Source organism: Carassius carassius, chromosome 2, assembly GCF_963082965.1.
Source record: "Carassius carassius chromosome 2, fCarCar2.1, whole genome shotgun sequence".
Taxonomy (NCBI): Eukaryota; Metazoa; Chordata; class Actinopteri; order Cypriniformes; family Cyprinidae; genus Carassius; species Carassius carassius.
The window spans coordinates 39538104-39559410 of NC_081756.1; the positions used below are offsets into that span (position 1 = coordinate 39538104).

At 39.9% G+C, this 21307-nt stretch overlaps 1 protein-coding gene across 1 annotated transcript in view; it reads left to right on the forward strand.

The window, feature by feature from the left end:
- The window catches only part of LOC132099029 (ankyrin-2-like), a 130364-nt gene that overhangs the window by 44855 nt on the left and 64202 nt on the right, over window positions 1-21307 (forward strand). The window contains 14 exon segments of the mRNA XM_059505404.1: window positions 2871-3068; window positions 3169-3267; window positions 10711-10809; window positions 12349-12447; window positions 13035-13232; window positions 14750-14848; window positions 14994-15095; window positions 15272-15469; window positions 15972-16070; window positions 16155-16253; window positions 16444-16542; window positions 16700-16798; window positions 16915-16987; window positions 17231-17293. Of these exon segments, the coding sequence (XP_059361387.1) occupies window positions 2871-3068; window positions 3169-3267; window positions 10711-10809; window positions 12349-12447; window positions 13035-13232; window positions 14750-14848; window positions 14994-15095; window positions 15272-15469; window positions 15972-16070; window positions 16155-16253; window positions 16444-16542; window positions 16700-16798; window positions 16915-16987; window positions 17231-17293 (1624 nt within the window).

Sequence of the window (21307 nt, forward strand, 5' to 3'; positions counted from 1 at the left end):
CTCATTCAGGTCTTACGCTGAAAAGGGTCAAGGTTGTGGCATGGGGACATAACGTCTCCGTTCCCTCCATCAGGGAATGAGGGTTACGTATGTAACCGAGACGTTCCCTATCTGTCGGTCACTATGAGTTATGTCGAACGACATATGGGGTCCTATGGAAAATGCCACAACCTGAACATCGTCACAACCCTGTGGCACTGCAATTGTCGACAAGATGCAGTGTGTCACAAAAGCTACGCTTAAAGTCGTAACCTTCCCAAAGCCCCAGTGTAAATTCACTTACTTTGGTTCCGAAGGGGCCAAAAGGGAGAGTAAATCGCTGCTGGAAAAGGCCATGCTGCCGTTACATCCACAGAAAGTTAGTGGAAGGGATTTCAACCTTCATTTGTTCTTTCAGCTTGGCAGAATGATGGGGAAGCGAGCCTTAGGAAAAGTTTGCTACGGAGACCACATCCTATCTGTAGGGATGCAACATGTCATGGAGATACTGATATGGACTGGCCCCAGGGGGCAAGACTACATATGGAATGGGTCTCTGAGGCAGGTCCTACCTTAGAGTAGGGATGGAGCAGCTGCCAGAAGAGACTGAAAGAGCAGGTCTGTCAAGGGAAGACACAGGTTTACCAAGAGGGAAACCTTACCATGGAAGAATACACATATGGGATTACCCGCAAGGAATCAAGCCATAAGGACACCTAGCCCATGCTAACAACAGTACTGGGCCTGGCACCAGACTGCTCCGCCAACTCTGACCACCGAGGGTGCTGGAGGATGCTCGACCAGGGTACACCAACCGGGAAACTCTACTGGGAGAAGAAAGGCGCTCGTATACCTGTGTTAGGGGGAATGGTGCAGCAAGCCAGTCCTTCCCACCAATTACCTGTTACCCAACACACGGGAAGAAACTGGCTATACACAAAGGTTGTAAAACCTAGGGAAAGTGTTAGGTGTCACCCAGCCCGCAGCTCAACAGATGTCAGCCAGAGAGGTGCCGTGCGCCAGTGCATAGGAGGAGTGTGGAGTGAGCCCTCACCCCCAGGGGGTATGGCTCGCCTTGGGAATGGTACGCCAAGGCGATGGCATCCACTATCCAGTGGGCCAACCCCTGCTTGGAGACAGCCTTCCCTTTCTGATGACCTCCAAAGCAAACCAGGAGCTGCTCAGAGCTTCTGAAGCTCTGGGTGTGGTCCACTCATATGCAAAGGGCTCTTACGGGACACAGCAACGTCAAGGCTGGATCTGCCTCCTCCAGGGGCAGTGCTTGCAGGTTCACCACCTGGTCACGGAAGGGAGTGGTGGGAACCTTGGGCACTTATCCAGGCCGGGGTCACACCGACCAGGAACAGTTCCACAAGATGAAATGGCTTTGTAGCAAATAATGACATCGACTACTCGGCACTGAAGCAAAAATCTGAATGAGTGGATGCACCTGTCGCCTATTTATACCCGTAGGCACGGGGAGTGGCTCAGGTATGTTAAATCCACTAGCCAATTTTTATTGGCGTTTTCTCTTAAACTCAGAGATGATTGGCCTCCCAAGTGAGACCCCATATGTCATTCGACATAACTCGTAGTGACCGACAGATAGGGAATAAAAGTTAAGCTTTCTTTCTTTGCGTGAACATTTGGGCAGTGTTATGCAAATCTTTACACACAGTGACTTAGACATGTGGGGACATGTTTCAAAAAATTTCAATATAGAAACATAAAATAAATAAATGCTCATTTTAATAGGCATATCAAAAAAAAATTCATTTTTATTCATTTCAGGAATTGCCAATTCAATTCTGGATGCTGCAAAATCTTTTTAGTTACTTTAAATAATAAAGAATAATTAAATAATATATAGCATTGTTTTACATTGTAGCTTGACCCATCACCAGGGCCGTATTAAACAATGTGGTGCCCCTGGGCACTATACCTCAAAAGCCCCCCCCCCCCCCCCCAGACATAATTAAGGTGATTTCTCAAATGTAATTTATTAACTTGTCCAACTACCATATTTTTTGGACTATAAGTCATACCTAAGTATAAGTCGCATCAGTCCAAAAATACGTCAAAGAAAAAAACATATACAAGTCGCACTGGACTATAAGAGAAAACATTACCATCTACAGCTGCAAGAGGGCACTCTATGTTTTAAGTGGTAGACTACAGGAGCACTGAGTAGCATAGAGCGCCCTCTCGCAGCTGTAGACGGTAATGTTTTAACTTTAACTTCAATGGTAAACAGGGAGACTGCATTCAATCGCTTCTGTGTCATTGTCTTCCTGAGCTCATTCTTCACTCGTTTAAAAAAATATTTCGATCCCTGGAACATTTTTAATTGTAGCTAAACGTCTAGCGTCCTTGTCTTTCTTTAACTTTCTTTTTGCAAAACCACTCAATTGACGTCTGTCCATTTTGATTCATTTTCTGTAGCCGTTAAAAAAATTACACATTTGCGCGTACCTGTTGTGGACCAACTCAACTCTGACAGGGACGGAAGGGGGGGACTGATAGTGGTCATGTAATCTTTATTTATTTATAATTTATTATTATTATTATTGTTGTTAAGTTAGTGTTCATAAACGAGTTATGTATGGTCTTTCAAGAATTTCAAGTTAATAATAAAACATGTGGTGCCCCTCTAGTTGTTGTGAATGGTTGGTACCCCTGGGCACTGGCCCAAGTGCCCTTATGGATAATCCGGCTCTGCCCATCACCTACCAAAAACATACCTCTCTAGTTTTCTTTTATCTCTCCTAAATTTTCAAAGTTAAAAAATGCTTTATTTACGTTATCAAAACATTCAGGAATATTACACATACTGTACAAACTAATATGTGATGCCTCAATGTTTTTTATTTATTTATCCTTGTTGTGTCTAGAACGGTTTATCTCCACTCCACATGGCAGCGCAGGGTGACCATGTGGACTGTGTCAAACACCTGCTGCAGCACAAGGCACCTGTTGATGATGTCACACTAGACTACTTGACATCCCTCCATGTTGCTGCTCACTGTGGTCACTACAGAGTTACCAAACTTCTGCTAGACAAGAGAGCCAACCCAAATGCTCGAGCATTGGTACATGCATTCTTCGTATCGTGAGTCTTGTTTCCTCAATTATTTTATTTTATTATTTTTATAATCTTACTCCTCTTTCTTGCTGGCTGTTTCTTTTTAGAATGGTTTCACTCCTCTACACATTGCCTGTAAGAAAAACAGAGTCAAAGTGATGGAGCTCTTGATCAAGTATGGAGCATTCATTCAAGCTATCACTGAGGTATGAGCACAGAGACTACCACTCCCATAAGAGAAACATGGAGGTATTGCATCTCATTTGAGAATATATATATATATATATATATATATATATATATATATATATTTATAGTAAAGTTGCAGTGATGTATTGTTATTTATGCAGAATTCCCACGGTTCCCTTTCATAGGTTCATTCAAATGGCACTAGCGTCAGTGGCACTCCTGAATTTGTGCACTGTGACAACTTTTAGCTCCAGTCTGCTGCTGATCTGGTGCTTCGAGTCACAAATCATATGATTTTGCACAATCATGGCAGGTTTGTTTGCGACAAAGAGGCATCTGTGGTTCAATCTCACAGAGATTAGAGAGAAGGAGAAAATATTTTTGCTGACCACCCCTGTACAACATCACTGTGTACTTTTCTGCAACGTGGTCAGTGCTGTAATCAAGAAATTCCACATGGCAAAGCAGAACTCAGCTACATTCAAGCAATTAATTCCTTTAGAGGCTTGAGAGCTTGCAAGTTCATTCTTGCAGTTTTCTCCATTGTCATAAAGAGGAGCAGAAGAGTTGTGAAAATGTCTGCCCTCCCCCTCCGAAAGGCTGGGGTGTGTGACCTCACCCAATGGCACACCAGCAACCATGCACTGGGCATTGACCTGGCTGTTAAGTCTTCCCAGTCTTTGGTTCAAGAAAATCATCTCTGACCTGTTGGTGAGGAAATAGTCTTCTCAAACGTCTGTGACATTGTGTTTCTGTCAAGTAGCACCCTGATATTTCATGCTGGGCTCAGGGTCCCGTCTAAAATATTTTATATCCCTCAGGACACGGATATATTCTCAAGTGATCATATCACCTAATTTTGGCTCAGATGGCCACATGGCCTTTCAAAGCCCTGTTACAGGATTCAGCCACAGAACACCTGACATCTCTCTCTGTCCATTTGCCAGGATAGAAAATTCTGCCAAATATGTCGTCATAGGTTTTTAGAACCGTAGATAAGGGGTATACCATCAAATTTTGTCACATTCAAACAATAAATTTCAATGAGGTTTTATTAACAAGGTTCGAGAGGAGCACAATCAGATAATCATCCAATTTGGCACAGGTGCATCTTGTTTAGCTAACCATCTTAACTAGCAGAATAAGTGTATATATATATATATATATATGCAGCCTTCCTATCTCCTGTCCTATGACAATTTTTCGGCATCCATTTGTCTGCCAAATGTCTGAACTCGAGCTCTTCCCAGGCACTAAGGCACTTCCTTCTCGGCCTGGATGCAGCGCCGAGCCCCAGGCCTCAGCACGCGGGCGAAGACAAAGAAGGCCGCATACGCACACACCTAAGCATATGCACATCATCGTATGCATTGGCTTCACCATCCATCCCACCCATTGGAAAATGAACCGTCACGGGATTGAGACAAGCGCTGTCATTCTCGGAAGCAAATTTTTTTTTAAAAATGAGCAAAGCTCAACTTTATGAGCTTTACAGCACTCTGGAAAATAATTCACCTACCTCCAAAAAGGTAACCAAAGCCCACAAGTCTAAACAGCATGTCTCATTAATGTCATCTTCTTCCAGCTCAAGTTCCAGCTCCCCCCGAGCGTCAGGACATAGCAGACCATCAGCAAGTCGGGGTCACGCCTAGGGATGGTTATCGTTAAGGTTTTAACGGTATTACTACTCTTACCGATACTGCTTAACGGTCCGGTACTTTAACGATATTCTTATCGGTACTTTGTGTTGTGTTACTTTGTGTTGTGTTAGGCAGTCGAAAACTTTGCATTTCTCTGTCTGCACATAATGCACTTTTGAAAGATGCTTTGACAGATTGCTTGTGTTTCCGCCCTTACATGCAAAAATTTTGTTGCACTTGTCTGCATCAACTCTAGTGAAGTATAACCACACGTTGGAACGTTTTGCTGTCTCTGCCATCGTCACTCTTTGTATTAAGCAGGAGTTTTCATACTGTAAGGGACCGTTCACATATCGCGTCTAAAAACGCGTGGAAAACGCTAGGCACGCCACTTTCTGATTTTTTTTCCCCAAAACCTTCGGGCACTTGCGCTCCTGAGGAGTCTGCCGTTGCTAAGCAACCATAACCTGATCTCTCCATGAAGACACGGAAATTTCAGCACTAAAAACTGCTTGCAGTAGCACTGCTACTAAATTAATTTAAAAATCCACATACAGCTATCAGCTGTTCCTTCATCTTGGCTGAGCTTTCAACATTGTTACGGAAAAGGTGAGGAAGTTACATGACCTGCGGTGCAATTGCGTCTTTCTGAAAAGTTGAGATGTTTTTAACTCGATGCGGTCCGGACGCGCCTTGAAAAAACGAGCTCGTCGCACCGCGTGCGCGTCGCGACCGCGCCGCTTCCATTATGAAGTGCGCATACCGTGTGCCTACATTTGAAATAACGAACTTGAGCGCACAAAAGACGCGATATGTGAATTGCCCCTTAATGCGTGTGTGTGCCGCGCTCGTTCTTGTTGTGTGTGTTTGTGACTGACAGACAGCCTCCGCGGCGCGCATGAGAGATCTCGCAGATTTCACAGACAAACGTCTTAATAATATCGCAAATTAGAAATGTTTGGTAAGATAAAATGTGCACGATAACATTATTAAGCAAATCTCTTCGCCATCGTCACTCTTTATTATTAAGCCGGAGTTTTCATACTGTTGTGTCTGTGCGTGCGCCGCGCTCGTTGTGGTGTGTGTGTTACAGACAGACAGCCTCCCCGGCACGCATGAGAGATTTTGCAGATCTCACAGACAAACGTCTTAATATGATCGCACATTAGAAATGTTTGGTGAGATAAAATGTGCACGATAACATTATTAAGCAAAATGACATACTACATAAATTTTTTCCCCTCCATTACCGACAGCAGAACCGATACCGTCAGATCTTACTGATACTACGGTCTTTCATAATTTAGCCCCGGGGCCATTTTAATACCGGGTTTCGGTACCCATCCCTAGTTGCGCCCTAAATTCGGCCGCTCCTCCCACTGCACTGCCTTCCTCTTCGCAACCTATCTCTGCAGCTACTTCAGCTGCCTCACCGCATGCAATAGCACCCACGGGCATGACTTTCCAACCTCCACTGCTTTCCACTTTATCTTTGGCTGCAAAGACTACTGTGAGGCTGCCTCCGCTAGCCGCTCAAGATCATCGTCCTTACTTTTGCCCCTCCAGTTTTTATTTTCCCCATCAATGGCCAGCAGCCCCAGTTGCAGAAGCCCAAGTTGGAAATCTTCAGCCAGCAACACAAGCATGCTGGCCTCCTTCCTCACTTCCATCTTCCTCTTCTTATGGGTTTCCCCAAGCACCAGGGGTTAATCGATGCGTGAGGATGCCTCCGCAAATGGTTACAGCCCCTCCCTCATTTCCATCTTTCTCCTTCTATCCATATCCCTATGGGCCTACCCTAGCTCCAGGGAATAATCCGTGCATGAGGATGCCTCCGCAAATGGTTATGGCCCCTTCTCATCTTCCTTCCAACTCTTCTTCCCAAGCTAAACCGCAATATACTCTATTCACAGTGACCTCTGTGGAACCACCCCCCGTGCCCAGTTCCATCATATCGCAGATTCTCGCAGGTGTGGATGTTGATCTCTCCTCTCTCCTGTCTCCTCTCTCTGCTCCCTCCTGCCAATTCCTACCGCCAAATATTGGGGTGCCCTGGACGCTTATCTTCAAAGCCGCATATTTTTTAGTTGTCGCAACATGCGAGCACAGTCTGCAGGTCAGTAGCTCACTCAACCATCTCATGCCCTCAAATAATCCTGCTATAATTCCCTGCCCAGAACCAACGCAAGTTAAGTCAACTAGCTATGTTCCACGTTCGTCAACCACCAATCCAACATCAAATCTCAGGAGAGAGTCTTTTTCAGTGTCATGCCCAATCTCACAGAACATAATTTGCAATAATCTTCAATCCGCACTTGCGGAGCCAGATACAGTAGATAATTTACTCAAAAAAGAAGTCAAAGCGGTTCATGATCTGGCCCTTTGATAAACCTGAACTCAGTTTATGGATCACCTTCCTTAAATAATGGAATGGTTTAACCATTTTCTACAGCGATCTGGTTTCTCTCCCCGATGACATCCAACTGTTTACTGACTCAGCCCCATTCGTCGGTTTCGGGGGATTTTATCAAGTGCGTTGGTTTGCATCTCCATGCCCCCCACCCCCCAAGATGATCAAGTTTCCCCAATCCTCTGCGCTGTCTAAACTCTACCCTTTAGTCGTCACGGCCTTTCTATGGGGAAAAAATTGGACGTCAAGCAGCAATTTAGTATACTGCGATAACGAAGTGACCGTACATTGCATAAATAAAGGCCGTTCCCATTCCCTCGCTCTCATGCCACTACTAAAACATCTAATCTGGATTTCAGCATGGGATCAAATTATCATAACTGCTAAACACATTCCCAGATCTAAAAATCAAATTGCTGATTCTCTCTCTTGTTTCATGTTTCAAAAATTCAGAATGCTGGCTCCAGAGGCAGACGCATCACCAACCCCAGTATCTTCCTATTTGCAACTCATATTCCCATAACCCATCCCCTCAAACCCCTCCTTGACGCATCCATTGACTCTATCCTACAAGGATAGTTTTTTAAAGTTACATCAGGTACAATCAAACTGCTCTTTTGGTCAAAGTAAGGGCCTTCCAGGCATCATCATAGATCTCCTCATCTATTCAGTATTGGACAGGGCTCTCCCTTCCAGTGCAGCAGGGCCGTGGCTCCCTTCGGTCGCAGTGTCGTTGAGTTGCGCTGCGTGCTCAATGGTGGACGGGGCTCTCCCTCCCGGGGCAGCAGAGCCGCAGGCCTCCTTTGGTCATTATGACAGCCCTCAATCCAATGCATCAAATCACGCCTCGTATCCAGTCGTAAGGGGGACTCTCCCTTCTGATGCAGCAGAGCCGCAGCTCCCTTCGGACGCAGCGAGAGTCCCTCCATCAGTCACGTTCTAGTCACCTTGCTTACTCTGCATCGGACAGGGCTCTCCCTTCCGGTGCAGCAGGGCCATGGCTCCCTTGGGTCGCTGTGAGAGCCCTCCATCCGATGCATGCCTCATATCCAGTCGGACGCCGTGAGAGTCCCTCCATCAGTCATGTTTTCTTGCTTACTTGGCATCGGATGGGCTCCCCTACTAGTGCAGCAGACCCACGGCTCCCTTCGGTCGCAGGGTGAACCCCCCATTCAGTTATGTTGCATGCTCAATTGCGGACAGGGATCTCCCTCCCAGTGGAATAAAGCCGCTGGCTCCCTTCGGTCGCAGTAAGAGCCCTCCATCAGATGCATCAAACTATGCCTCACATTTCGTTGCAAGGGGGTCTCTCCCTTCCAGTGCAGCAGAGCTGCAGCTCCCTTCAGTCGCAGCAAGAGTCCCTTCAGTCGCAGTGTGATCCCTCTATCTGTCATTTTGATTCTGTTTGAGTTATGTTGCATGCTCAATGGTGGACAGCTGGCTCCCTTTGGTTGCAGTAAGAGCCCTCCATCAGATGCATCAAACTATGCCTCACATTTAGTCACAAGGGGGACTCTCCCTTCCAGTGCAGCAGAGTGCAGCTCCCTTCGGATGCAGGAAGAGTCCCTCCATCAGTCGCGTTCCATTGCTTATTTAGCTTCAAACAGGGCTCTCCCTTCCAGTGCAGCAGGGCCACAGCTAGAGCTGAAGATCTTTGCCGGGTTCAGGCTTAATTTATATCATCTTATGCGGGCTCGGGTCGGGCTCGGGCTTGCGCTCCGGTCATGTGATGTGTTTCGGTTAGCGCGAGAAAGATGCGAAAATGGATGCTAAGTAGGTGTAACGGAGGCTTGCCTCTGGTGATTACGTTTTGGTTGCACCAGCAACTAAAGCAAAGTCTGAGGTGTGGAAAAGTTTTGACCATGTTTATAATGAGAATAATGAGTGAATAATGACGCACCATCAGTGAGCGCAGGAACGCGCTGAAGCCATCTAGAGTGGATTCAATCATTTTCCTCCACAAAAACATGTAGGCTTAGCCTAATCTCTGTGAGTAAAGGTTTTTCAAATGATAACTAAATATTCAATGAGTCTTAAATGCATAATGTGGACTGAGTATTTACGCTAATGTTGGCATTATTCTTTTATTAAATGTCAGCTGCTAGTGGCGAAGCAAATCCGGCGGAGCCTTTATCTTAATTTCGTTACTGCCAAATACCCATCTTAATTAAAAATTTATCTTAATTTTATTTGTTAAAAAAGACTCGCTTTTATTGGTGCGTTGGTCTATTTATAGGCTAAATGAGCCTATGCCTATTTGTTAAGATGTCACAGAGGACTTATTTTATTTCTTTATTCCAACTTCCTAGTGGTGTAGTCTACGTTAGTTATGAATAAATTATGTTAAAACATCTATAAATGACTCATTCTTGACAAAAGGCAAAAGAGCTGTGTGCATGCGCACATTTGAATAATGTCGGGCTGTAAACGGGTTCGGGCTTTTAAAAAGCTGTCAATCAAAATGTACTTGTCGGGCTCGGGTCCTGTCGGGCCTAACTTTTAAGGCCCGATTACAGCTCTAGCCGCAGCTCCCTTCAGTCGCAGTGTGATCCCTCCGTCTGTCATTTTGAGTCACGCTGCATGCTTCCATCAGTTCCTCCATCAGGCGTGTCTCTTTGCCTTCTCAGCATCGGACTAGGGCTCCTCTTCTGGTGCAGCAGACCCACAGCTAACTTCAGTCGCAAGGTGAACCCCCAGTCTGAGTTATGTTGCATGCTCAATGGTGGTTAGGGATCTCCCTCCCAGTGGAGTAGAGCCGCTGGCTCCCTTTGGTTGCATTAGGAGCCCTTCATCCGATGCCCCAAACCGTGCCTCGAATCTCCTTGTTTATTCAGCATCTGATGGGGCTCTCCCTTCCAGTGCAGCAGGCCCACTGCTCCCTTCGATTGCAGTGTGAACCCCCCATCTGAGTTATGTTGCATGCTCAGTGGTGGCCAGGGATCTCCCTCCTGACGGGGTAGAGCCGCTGGCTCCCTTCGGTCGCAGTGAGAGCCCTCCATCAGTTGCATCAAACCACGCCTCATACTCAGCCGCAAGAGGGACTCTCCCTACTGGTGCAGGGGTGCCGCAGCTTCCTTTGGAAGGAATATATATATATATATATTCAGACTAAATTAAGAAAGTTATTGATAAAAGTTTTGTTTCAGCTTTGTTCAACATATTTGACAACATTCTGATACATTTTTTCTCCACAATCAGCATAGAAAAACAAGAAAGATCTGGTTTGTGTCTATTCGTTTTATTGTTCAATACTATAAATCAGTATAATTACAATACAAATATATACTGTATAATTAATATAATATCAATATGTACTTATTTGGGAGAAACAGTTACTAGATGATGTGTGTTAATTTATTTGATTTAGATAATTAGGCTGATGTTGTTGTCATCTTTCTCTCTCTCTCTAGTCTGGTCTCACACCAATCCATGTGGCAGCCTTCATGGGTCATCTCAACATTGTTCTTTTACTATTGCAGAGTGGAGCTTCGCCTGATGTTAGCAACATAGTGAGTAAACATCGAGCTGTCTGTCTTCCATCATAGAATCTTAAAAGTGGTCAATATGGAATGTTCTACATACTGTAGGCTGTGCTAAATGAAGCTCATAATTTTTTTGTATTTTTTTGTATTTTTTATTTTATTTTTATTAATATCCATCAGTATATTGAAGAGTGGGGTAAGATGAGTTGTTTTTCACTTATGTGGTCCTCAAGATAAGGGACAATGAGGCAGAAGTTTAATGAAAGTATCTAAAGTAATTTCAATATGTTTCCTATCATTTTAAATGATCAGAATGTATCGTGACAATGGTTAAAAAAAATATGGCTTCTTGTAAAAAAAAAATGTTTTCGTGGCTCAATTAGACCCTGGTTAGGAGTAAGTTGACCCGAGTCAGTGGCTAAGATGCACCACCTGACTGAATCAGATTCAAACCCATTTGAAATGTTAAAGATAATTTACCACCTTTAAAAGGTAATTTAATTAAACAAATTTACTTTTATAGTCACTTTTTTAAGCTAGCTTAAACAACATAAAACCAACCAAATGAAGTTTAAATTATGAAATCCAGTCGTAAGGGGGACTCTCCCTTCTGATGCAGCAGAGCCGCAGCTCCCTTCGGACGCAGCGAGAGTCCCTCCATCAGTCACGTTCTAGTCACCTTGCTTACTCTGCATCGGACAGGGCTCTCCCTTCCGGTGCAGCAGGGCCATGGCTCCCTTGGGTCGCTGTGAGAGCCCTCCATCCGATGCATGCCTCATATCCAGTCGGACGCCGTGAGAGTCCCTCCATCAGTCATGTTTTCTTGCTTACTTGGCATCGGATGGGCTCCCCTACTAGTGCAGCAGACCCACGGCTCCCTTCGGTCGCAGGGTGAACCCCCCATTCAGTTATGTTGCATGCTCAATTGCGGACAGGGATCTCCCTCCCAGTGGAATAAAGCCGCTGGCTCCCTTCGGTCGCAGTAAGAGCCCTCCATCAGATGCATCAAACTATGCCTCACATTTCGTTGCAAGGGGGTCTCTCCCTTCCAGTGCAGAAATAATATTTTGAACACCAAAGTTGCAACCTTCCTAAAAATAGACTAAACAGAGAGTTTGTTGAGTAAAATTAAATTATTCAACTTTTTTGAATTAGAATGAAGGAATAAATGTTATTGAAATATCTCTCTAACTCTCTCTCTCTCTCTCTCTCTCTCTCTCTCTCTCTCTCTCTATATATATATATATATATATATATATATATATATATATTTATAACATATATATAAAAAATATATTATTATATATAATCTCTGACCTGTTGGTGAGGGAAAAGAGGGGAACCCCCACAAATTTTGAAATTTAAGTTTGGTGCAAAGCATTCTAGAAATGACTGACTTAAATGCTGACTTAAAATACCTTAAGAGGCAGGTTAATTAAGATGTGTATGCTTGGGCTTTGCCTAGGCTTTGTGTTGTAAGTAAATTGTTTAAACCATGATCAGTTCAGCTAAGAAAAAAGGTGAGAAATGTCTGGTCTAAAGCATTAAATACTCATTCTGTCCCAGCGTGGAGAGACCGCTTTGCACATGGCTGCCCGTGCTGGACAGATGGAAGTTGTAGGCTGTCTTCTGAGGAATGGGGCCATGGTGGACAAAAGAGCAAGGGTAAGACAAAGGCATGATTTAGCACTGCATGTGAGAATTGTGCAATCCCCTGTCTTATTAGAGAGGAAATAGGTATTCCAACTGGATTACTCTGTCATAAGTAGTGGGCAACTACTATATGCTTTTAAGGGTCTGTGAGTGGAGGGTGGTCAAAGGCTGACAAAATGCAGATATTTAGCCCATATATACACAATAATACTTCTTTTTCTTTCTTCTACATTCAGCCAAGTATGGTGAACCATACTCAGAATTCATGCTCTGCATTTAACCCATCCAAAGTGCACACACACAGCAGTGAATACACACAAACCATTAACAGCAGAGGGAGCAGTTGGGGGTTTGAACACTCAAGGGCACCTTAGTCATGGTATTGCCAGCCCGGGACTCGAACCCACAATCCTGGGGTTAGGAGTCAAACACTCTAACCATTAGGCCACAACTTCCCCTTACAGTGCAATGTTATAACAACAAATGAGACATACACCAAACTGCTAAAACTGAACTTGAAACTTTAACACAATATATACTCTAAAAGTGCCTATATGTGCCTGTGTACCTACATGTATATCACTCTTCTCACCCATCAGGAAGATCAGACTCCACTTCACATTGCATCTCGTCTGGGAAAGACCAAGATTGTCCAGCTCCTGCTACAACACATGGCTCATCCAGGTGCAGCAACCACTAATGGTTACACCCCACTTCATATTGCTGCACGAGAGGGACATCTGGACATTACTTCAGTGTTGTTGGAGGCTGGTGCTTCTCACTCTTTAGCTACCAAGGTCAGTGAAAGCTAGATTTTTACCTTCCTGAAAAAAAAGACCTGTTTAGACTATCACTGTGGTCATAAGTTTACATACATTTTTCGGAATCTGCAAAAGGTTTTATCTTCTGGGAAACATGTAGCTTTTGAAGAACAGTACTATTTGAAAAAATATAAAAAAAAGAAAATATTTTTAAATGAAATAAGAACACATTACACCGATCATACAGTTCAAAAGTTTACATCCCTTTAGTGATTTGCCTTTCTCAGCATAAATGAATGATTGCACCAATTCTAAAAGTTGAGTCCCTTAACTTGTCCTTAGTGTAAAAAACATTCATTGATTTATCTGAAAATCATATAGTCACTGATGAAAAGGTATCATATATGAAGAAGATGCTGAAAGTTATTATTTCCTTTTGGATTCTATGTAAACATCTGTTATATGAACTAGTTAATTCATGGCAGTACTTTGAAAAAAAAATTAATATTAATGTTACCTCTTATTTTATTGAAATGATTGATGTTTTGCAAACTCTGCCAAGTGTATGTTAACTTAGGACCATGTGATTTTTTTCCCATTCTGGATTCTCATTGTGGTCTAGAGTAGTTCAGGCCAGTTGGTGCTGTTTTGGTGCTGTCATAGCTGGTGGACCAACATATCCAGTTAAACAAAGCTGATGATGCTGGTTCACCACAGAAGTATGCTATGTGTAGTTAAGAAACCTGTTCAGTACATGTTTTGAATCAGCAAAAAAAAAAGTATGCTTGTCATTTCAGCGAGCCATTAGAATGTGTTTATGAATCAGTTATGTAATGATAATACGGAATAAATTATTTTTAATATGTTCTGTTATTGTTGCAGATTAGTCTATTGATTAAGCACTGTTACCTTGCCAGTTGCTCTTAAAACAGTGTGCAACTATAATCAATTTGCCAAAGATCTCCACAGTTTCAAGGATTATTAACTATAAATGATCTTTCGAAAAGAGTAAGGGTGTGATCCTGGCATCCTGGCCAAATTCGCCCATTGGCTTCTGACCATCATGGCCTCCTAACCATCCCCAAACACTGATTGGCTTCATCACTCTGTCTCCTCTCCACAAATAAGCTGGTGTGTGGTGGGTGTTCTGGCGCAATATGGCTGCCATCGCATCATCCAGGTGGATGCTGCACACTGGTGGTGGTTGAGGAGATTACCCCTTTCTAAGCACTTTGAGTGCCCAGAAAAGCACTATATAAATGTATAAATATATTTAGTATGGCGATCTTGTCACAGGGCCCAGGGCAGCTGTCCACCTGACAGTATGGTAGCTGATAGAAAAACATAATAATAATATAATTAACATAATTAGAAATTAAAAATAATTGTCATCATTTTACACTAAACATTTTATATTAGTAGATTTGAATGATTTTCTGTTTATAATAAATTGCATGTTAGTATCGTGTATAATGTAATCTACATCCATTTATGTTAGTATGTTTGACAGGGATTAGTTGATTTATCTGTATCCTGAATTTAAATATTTACAGAAAGGGTTCACACCTTTACATGTGGCATCAAAATATGGTAGCCTGGATGTGGCAAAACTGCTTCTACAGCGGCAGGCACCCCCTGACTTTTCTGGGAAGGTAACCTTCAAACTTAACACGCTATAACAATCCCTGTTAACACTGCTCTTTGATCAAATATTCCATGTGTCATCAGGTTTGATTTAATGCTTTTTGCAATGCTAACAGTTCTCCGTTAATCATGTTGCACTGACCATCATCCCAGCAGAACGGTCTTACTGCTCTACATGTTGCTGCTCACTATGATAACCAGAAGGTGGCGCTCCTGCTTTTGGACAAAGGGTCATCTCCCCATGCCACAGCCAAGGTGAGAAGACGTCATCTTAAAATATATACAGTACAACATTTTGCTGTGAAATTTCATTATATATTATTTATTTATTTATTTATTTATTTATTCTTTTTTTATATATCTACAGTAGCTGTTGCTCTGTAGTTTCACCAGCCTAAGTATCCTTTGTGTTTTTTTCTCTGTTCATGTAGAATGGATACACTCCCCTTCATATAGCAGCAAAAAAGAATCAATTGGAAATAGCTACTACACTCCTGCAGTACGGAGCTGAGACCAACATCCAGACCAAACAGGGTGTGATGCCGCTCCATCTGGCTTCCCAAGAGGGACACAGTGAGATGGCAGCTCTGCTTCTGCAAAGAGGATCTAATGTCAATGTATCCACAAAGGTGAATGACTACAAATATCAAACAATAATAAGCTAAACACAGAGACAAGAATACAAAATCAAATAACCATTGAATCCAATGGAATAATTTACATTACAGAAGAGCAAAAAAAAACTAAAAATAAATAACATTGGGACAATGCTATGCAATAACTGGGTTTTTAAATGCTTTTATATAATCTATGGTATAAAGAAGAGATAGAAAATTTAAAAGAAAATTAAAGAAGAGATTTTTTTTTCATTTTGTGCTGTACCTATTAAGCGCCAATCCTCCATTTAATCTGACCTCTTGATGGATGTGTATTGTGCATGACTTTTTGTTCATTTATAAGCCCTATAAATGTTTGAGAATAGCCGAGGGTAAGACTATTATTAATCTCTTCATTTTTTTTTTTTTTGTGATGATAAACTCCAGCTTTTTTGTAAGTTTTGTAAAGGTCTCTGGTTTGATTAGTTTATGTAATTTTTTTTTTTTTTTTTTTTTTTTTTTTTTTTTTTACCAGAATGGATTAACATCCCTTCATCTTGCTTCCGAAGATGACAAAGTAGGTGTTGGTGAGATTTTAGTTAAGCATGGTGCCAACATTGACCAACAAACCAAAGTAAGAAGAGTATTATTATATCCCAAATTAAGACATTTTCCCTAATAAATATCATCGATGCTGACAATATGATCTCTATTTCAGTTGGGATACACACCTCTTATTGTTGCCTGTCACTATGGAAATGCTAAGATGGTTAATTTCCTGTTGAAGACTGGGGCAAGTGTCAATGCTAAAACAAAGGTATTTTTTTAATCTATTTTTTATATATAAAGACTATTTTATATTTAAATTAATAAAAATACTTGTTTATTTTAACCACAGTATAAAACTGATTTCCACATACAAAATGAGTCTAATGTATATCAATTAGACAAAACACAGCAATGTGTTAAAGGCATATTGTGAAATATAACATTTGCATTCTTTGCAGAATGGTTACACACCTCTACACCAGGCTTCACAACAAGGCAACACACACATCATTAGTGTCTTACTCCAGCATGGAGCCAAACCCAATGCAATCACTGTGGTGAGTAAATATAATCACATGCAAAATATTCCAACACATAAACCATATAAACTTATTTTTTTCAATAAAATCGCATAAATTGATCCTATTGACATTTTTTCCCTTAAAAGAAGAAAAACTTGATATAATTGTTGATATTATGTCATTTACTGTATAGAATGGAAACACTGCTCTTGCCATCGCACGTCGCCTCGGTTACATTTCTGTGGTTGACACTCTGAGAGTACTCACAGAGGAAATGATCACTACAACAACGGTAAGTTTACCCAAGGATATGCATTTCTAAGATGTTCATAGAAATATACAGTACAGTATGCATTGTGGATTTTAACTAGATTAACAATAACAAAAAACACATCTGTGTCTATGTAGACAGTAACAGAGAAACACAAGCTAAATGTGCCAGAGACCATGACAGAAGTCCTTGATGTGTCTGACGAAGAGGGTGAGTGTGACAAACAATTATTTTATTACTTTTAGCCTTTATTATTTTATCAAACTGCTTTATTTAATCAATCATTCAGTCAGTCAGTCAGTCACTCACTCACTCACTCAATCCCAGAATATTTCCTCAGGTATATTGGCTGATCTGAAGTTTTCACTTCTAATCTCATGACAACATTTAATTTGTGTGTGCTTTCTGTTGTTATTGGGTTTCTAATGTACATTAACATGGAATTTCCTGTAGTTCCAAGACCGGCAGATGATGTGTCGGTGTCTATGTCTGATGATGACTCTATTGATTTTGAAGGTATAGAGTGACAGAGCACAGATTGATGCAGTTTAATACAGTAGCTCAAACTTTATGAATGATCTTGCAGATTTTATTGATATTAATAATAGTTGTATATGAAAGAAGTGTGTGTGGCATGATGGAATTGGCATTGCATTGTTTTATTTTTGCTGTAATTTATTGGAATTGTAGTGCAGCCAATGAGTTAATAAGCAAAATACTAAACATTGGTCTTAAGTTTTAATAATCTCTTCTTTAAAAAAGGTAAAATAATTCACAGTTGTAAATTGTGTAATGTGTTAAAAAAATTGTCAAATGTGTACATACGACAAAAGTATGTACACATAATATTTTTTTTTTATAATAATTAATATTTTATTATGCTATTTTATAATAAATAATATTTCTATATTGTTTTTTTTATTACATTTTATTATTTTTGTTGTTGTTTTAGATATTTAAGACACACAGCTTAAACTAACAAAATGAGAAATGCTACTTGAATTTGTTTTTAAATATTTTATTTAATTTGTAATTTATTTAATTTGTAATTTAAAGTCTGTAAAGGTCATATTATATTTTTTCTTTGTTTGTTGTGTAGTCTTCTGCTATTTTAAAATCTTAACAAATCATTTATTAATTATTTGTTCATTTGTTTGTTTATGCAGTATTCAATCTAAAGTGGAAACTATTCATCATTTGTAAATGTTTATAAATGTTTGCTAATCATTCAGTACCTTTTTGGGCATTGGACTTTTAGATGCTCTAATAATGTTTGTGTGAATGGTGATACATGTGAACTAAAGGCACATTTGGGAGCAATTTGGGAGCAAAATGTTTTTATTGCCTCAACACTTATATTAGTATACTATATCATTAAACAGGAAATTCCTTGAATCATACATCAGCAGAGGAAAATGAATTATTATTTTTTTTTTCAAGAAAATACTTCAAAACAATGTAATATATAAAATAATTGAATCATGTTCCTTTATAGTAATTAAACCGACCCCTGTACACTTTTGACCCCCTTACCCAACCGTTAAACCTACCCATACCACCAAACCCTAACCTTACCCATATCACACCCCGTGCACTGCATGATCATATGATTTAAAAGTTTAATGACATTTATAAGCATTGTAATTTAAATTAATTATATCATTAGGTAATTTTTTATAAAATTTGTAAACATTAACAAGCACATTATCTTATGTTTCTAGCTATGTGAATATATTTTAACTATTGATCCAAAAAGCAATATATTATGTTTGTTAATGATTTATTAATGAAAGTTATTATAAAGTGTTACTGCTAAGAGAAATTGACTAAAAACCACAAAACACAAATGTTATGGTTTTAGGGGTGAAAGTAGAAGTGTGGAAGTTTGAACACCTATAGTGTCTGAGAGACTGCATTTTGCTAATTATTTATTCATTATGTTATGCACTGTCTTTCAGTTGCATATTGGCTGCCTAGAATGTGGAACAATGGGAAAAACAACTCTGTTTTCCCCATTGTTCCACATTCTAGGCAGCCAATATGCAACTGAAAGCCAAGCTCCAATGTCAGTCTACAGTATGTCTTGCCTTTACTGTCTGCTGATTGGCTAACAGCACAGGCTTGAGACAATGCCCCTGCTGGCCATACTTGTAGCAGAGCTGCTTTTAGCTTACCCATGACTTTATTGCCTTGGGACTGCTTCAGTGTAGAATGCTGTCGTACCAAATCATAGAGGCTTTGCCTCTAAGTGATTAGTTTATTATATATATATATATATATATATATATATATATATATATATGTATATATATATATATATATACAGTACAGACCAAAAGTTTGGAAACATTACTATTTTTAATGTTTTTGAAAGAAGTTTCTTCTGCTCATCAAGCCTGCATTTATTTGATCAAAAATACAGAAAAAACAGTAATATTGTGAAATATTATTACAACTTAAAATAATAGTTTTCTATTTGAATATACTTTAAAAAAATAATTTATTCCTGTGATGCAAAGCTGAATTTTCAGCATCATTACTCCAGCCTTCAGTGTCACATGTAACATCCAGTCATCACATGATCATTTAGAAATCATTCTAATATTCTGATTTATTATGAGTGTTGGAAGCAGTTCTGCTGTCTAATATATTTGATGAATAAAAGGTTAAAAAGAACTGCATTTATTCAAAATAAAAATAAAAATTCGAATAATATATATTCTAATAATATATTTTCTTTACTATCACTTTTTATCAATTTAACACATCCTTGCTGAATAAAAGTATTGATTTTATTTAAAAAAAAGAAAGAAAAAAAAATTACTGACCCCAAATTACTGACCAGTAGTGTATATTGTTATTACAAAATATTTATATTTTAAAAACATAGCTTCTTTTTTTATATATACTTTTTATTCATCAAAGTATCCTAAAAAAGTATCACATGTTCTGAAAAAATATTAAGCAGCAGAACTGTTTCCAACTTTGATAATGAATGATCATATTAGAATGATTTCTAAAGGATCATGTGATAATGATCCTAAAAATTCAGCTTTGCATCACAGAAATAAATGATAATTTAAAGTATAATAAATTTAAAAACAATTATTTTTAATTGTAATAATATATCACAATATAAAAACATTTTCTGTATTTTTGATCAAATAAATGCAGGCTTGATGAGCAGAAGAAACTTCTTTCAAAAACATTCAAAATAGTAATGTTTCCAAACTTTTGGTCTGTACTGTATATATTGTAGCCGCACTGGGTTGTACATAATAATTAACTCAAATGATATATAGGGAATTTGAATAATTAATCAGGAATATGATTAATATATATATATCTCATATGACAGTTACATTAAAACTATTGAAGATGAAAAATAGCTCAATTGCATATATCAATAACTCATTACAAGGCACTGTAATTTACTCATTAATATGTCAATATTCCATTCTTCATATCAATTATAGTGATATCTCTTACTGTAAATTACCGCAAATCAAACAGTGGTTTGTCCAGCAAACGGCCGTAAGATTAACTTATCAATTTTCAATAAAGTTATCACTTCTTATAATTCAAGGAAATGAAAACATTATCCTATCATTATTAAATTTATGTTACTAAAAAGTAAAGAGCTTGTAGCTAAAGATCAGACATTTCATTGACTTGTGAAGTGAGCGTTTCAGTCGGAGGCAATCATGAATATATATTGGTTTTTAATAATTGAACTAATAATACATCAAACTACAAATCACACAGGGTAAATACGCGTACGACAATATAGACAGTAAACTTTGTACAAGACATAACGGAATCCAAATGAGGGAGAGGGAGAGAGAGAGAGAGAGAGAGAGAGAGAGAATGAGTGAGAGAGGATGAATGAGAGAATAGGTGTGATCACAGAATCACGCGCTCAGTTATGCAAACTCACAGACAGTAACCCTTGAAAGACAACAACGAATCAAATCATAGACAAACTTTAAGCAGCATTTAAATCTCCATAGAGAATGATACTTGCATGTGGTCTCTTTGTGATTGGGCATGTTCTCTCGTGTCTTCCAGGCTGATGAGTCTCTTTGTGATTGCCAGACCAGCGTGCGTGTGAACAGCGTGAGCGTGGTCCTGTAGCTAGGCGTGTTCTTTCGTGTCTTCTGGGCTGCTGCGGAATCGCGCGGTATATTTGAAAGGTTCAACAAAGCAATGTTTCAGAATTCGTCTTCCTCATGTGGAGAGGCGAATAGGTGAATAAACTTAGTAAGGAAAAGAAATGAAACAACGGAGATGAAAGCTCCCGAAGGAGCCATGAGAGTAAGAGTCAGAGTAAGATGGTAAGAGAGGGAGGAACTTCCTGGGTCAGTCCTTATAGCTCGACTGGTTCACGCCTCTGTTCGCGTGAACAACCAATGAACATCCGCGATCTGAAGCGGGAAAAAGTTCCTTTGTCTCTGGGGAAACACCCACTCTAATAAGTTCTGGCTTATAGGATTTCAGCAGTGATATTTCAGCAAGTTCGTAATTCCAGAT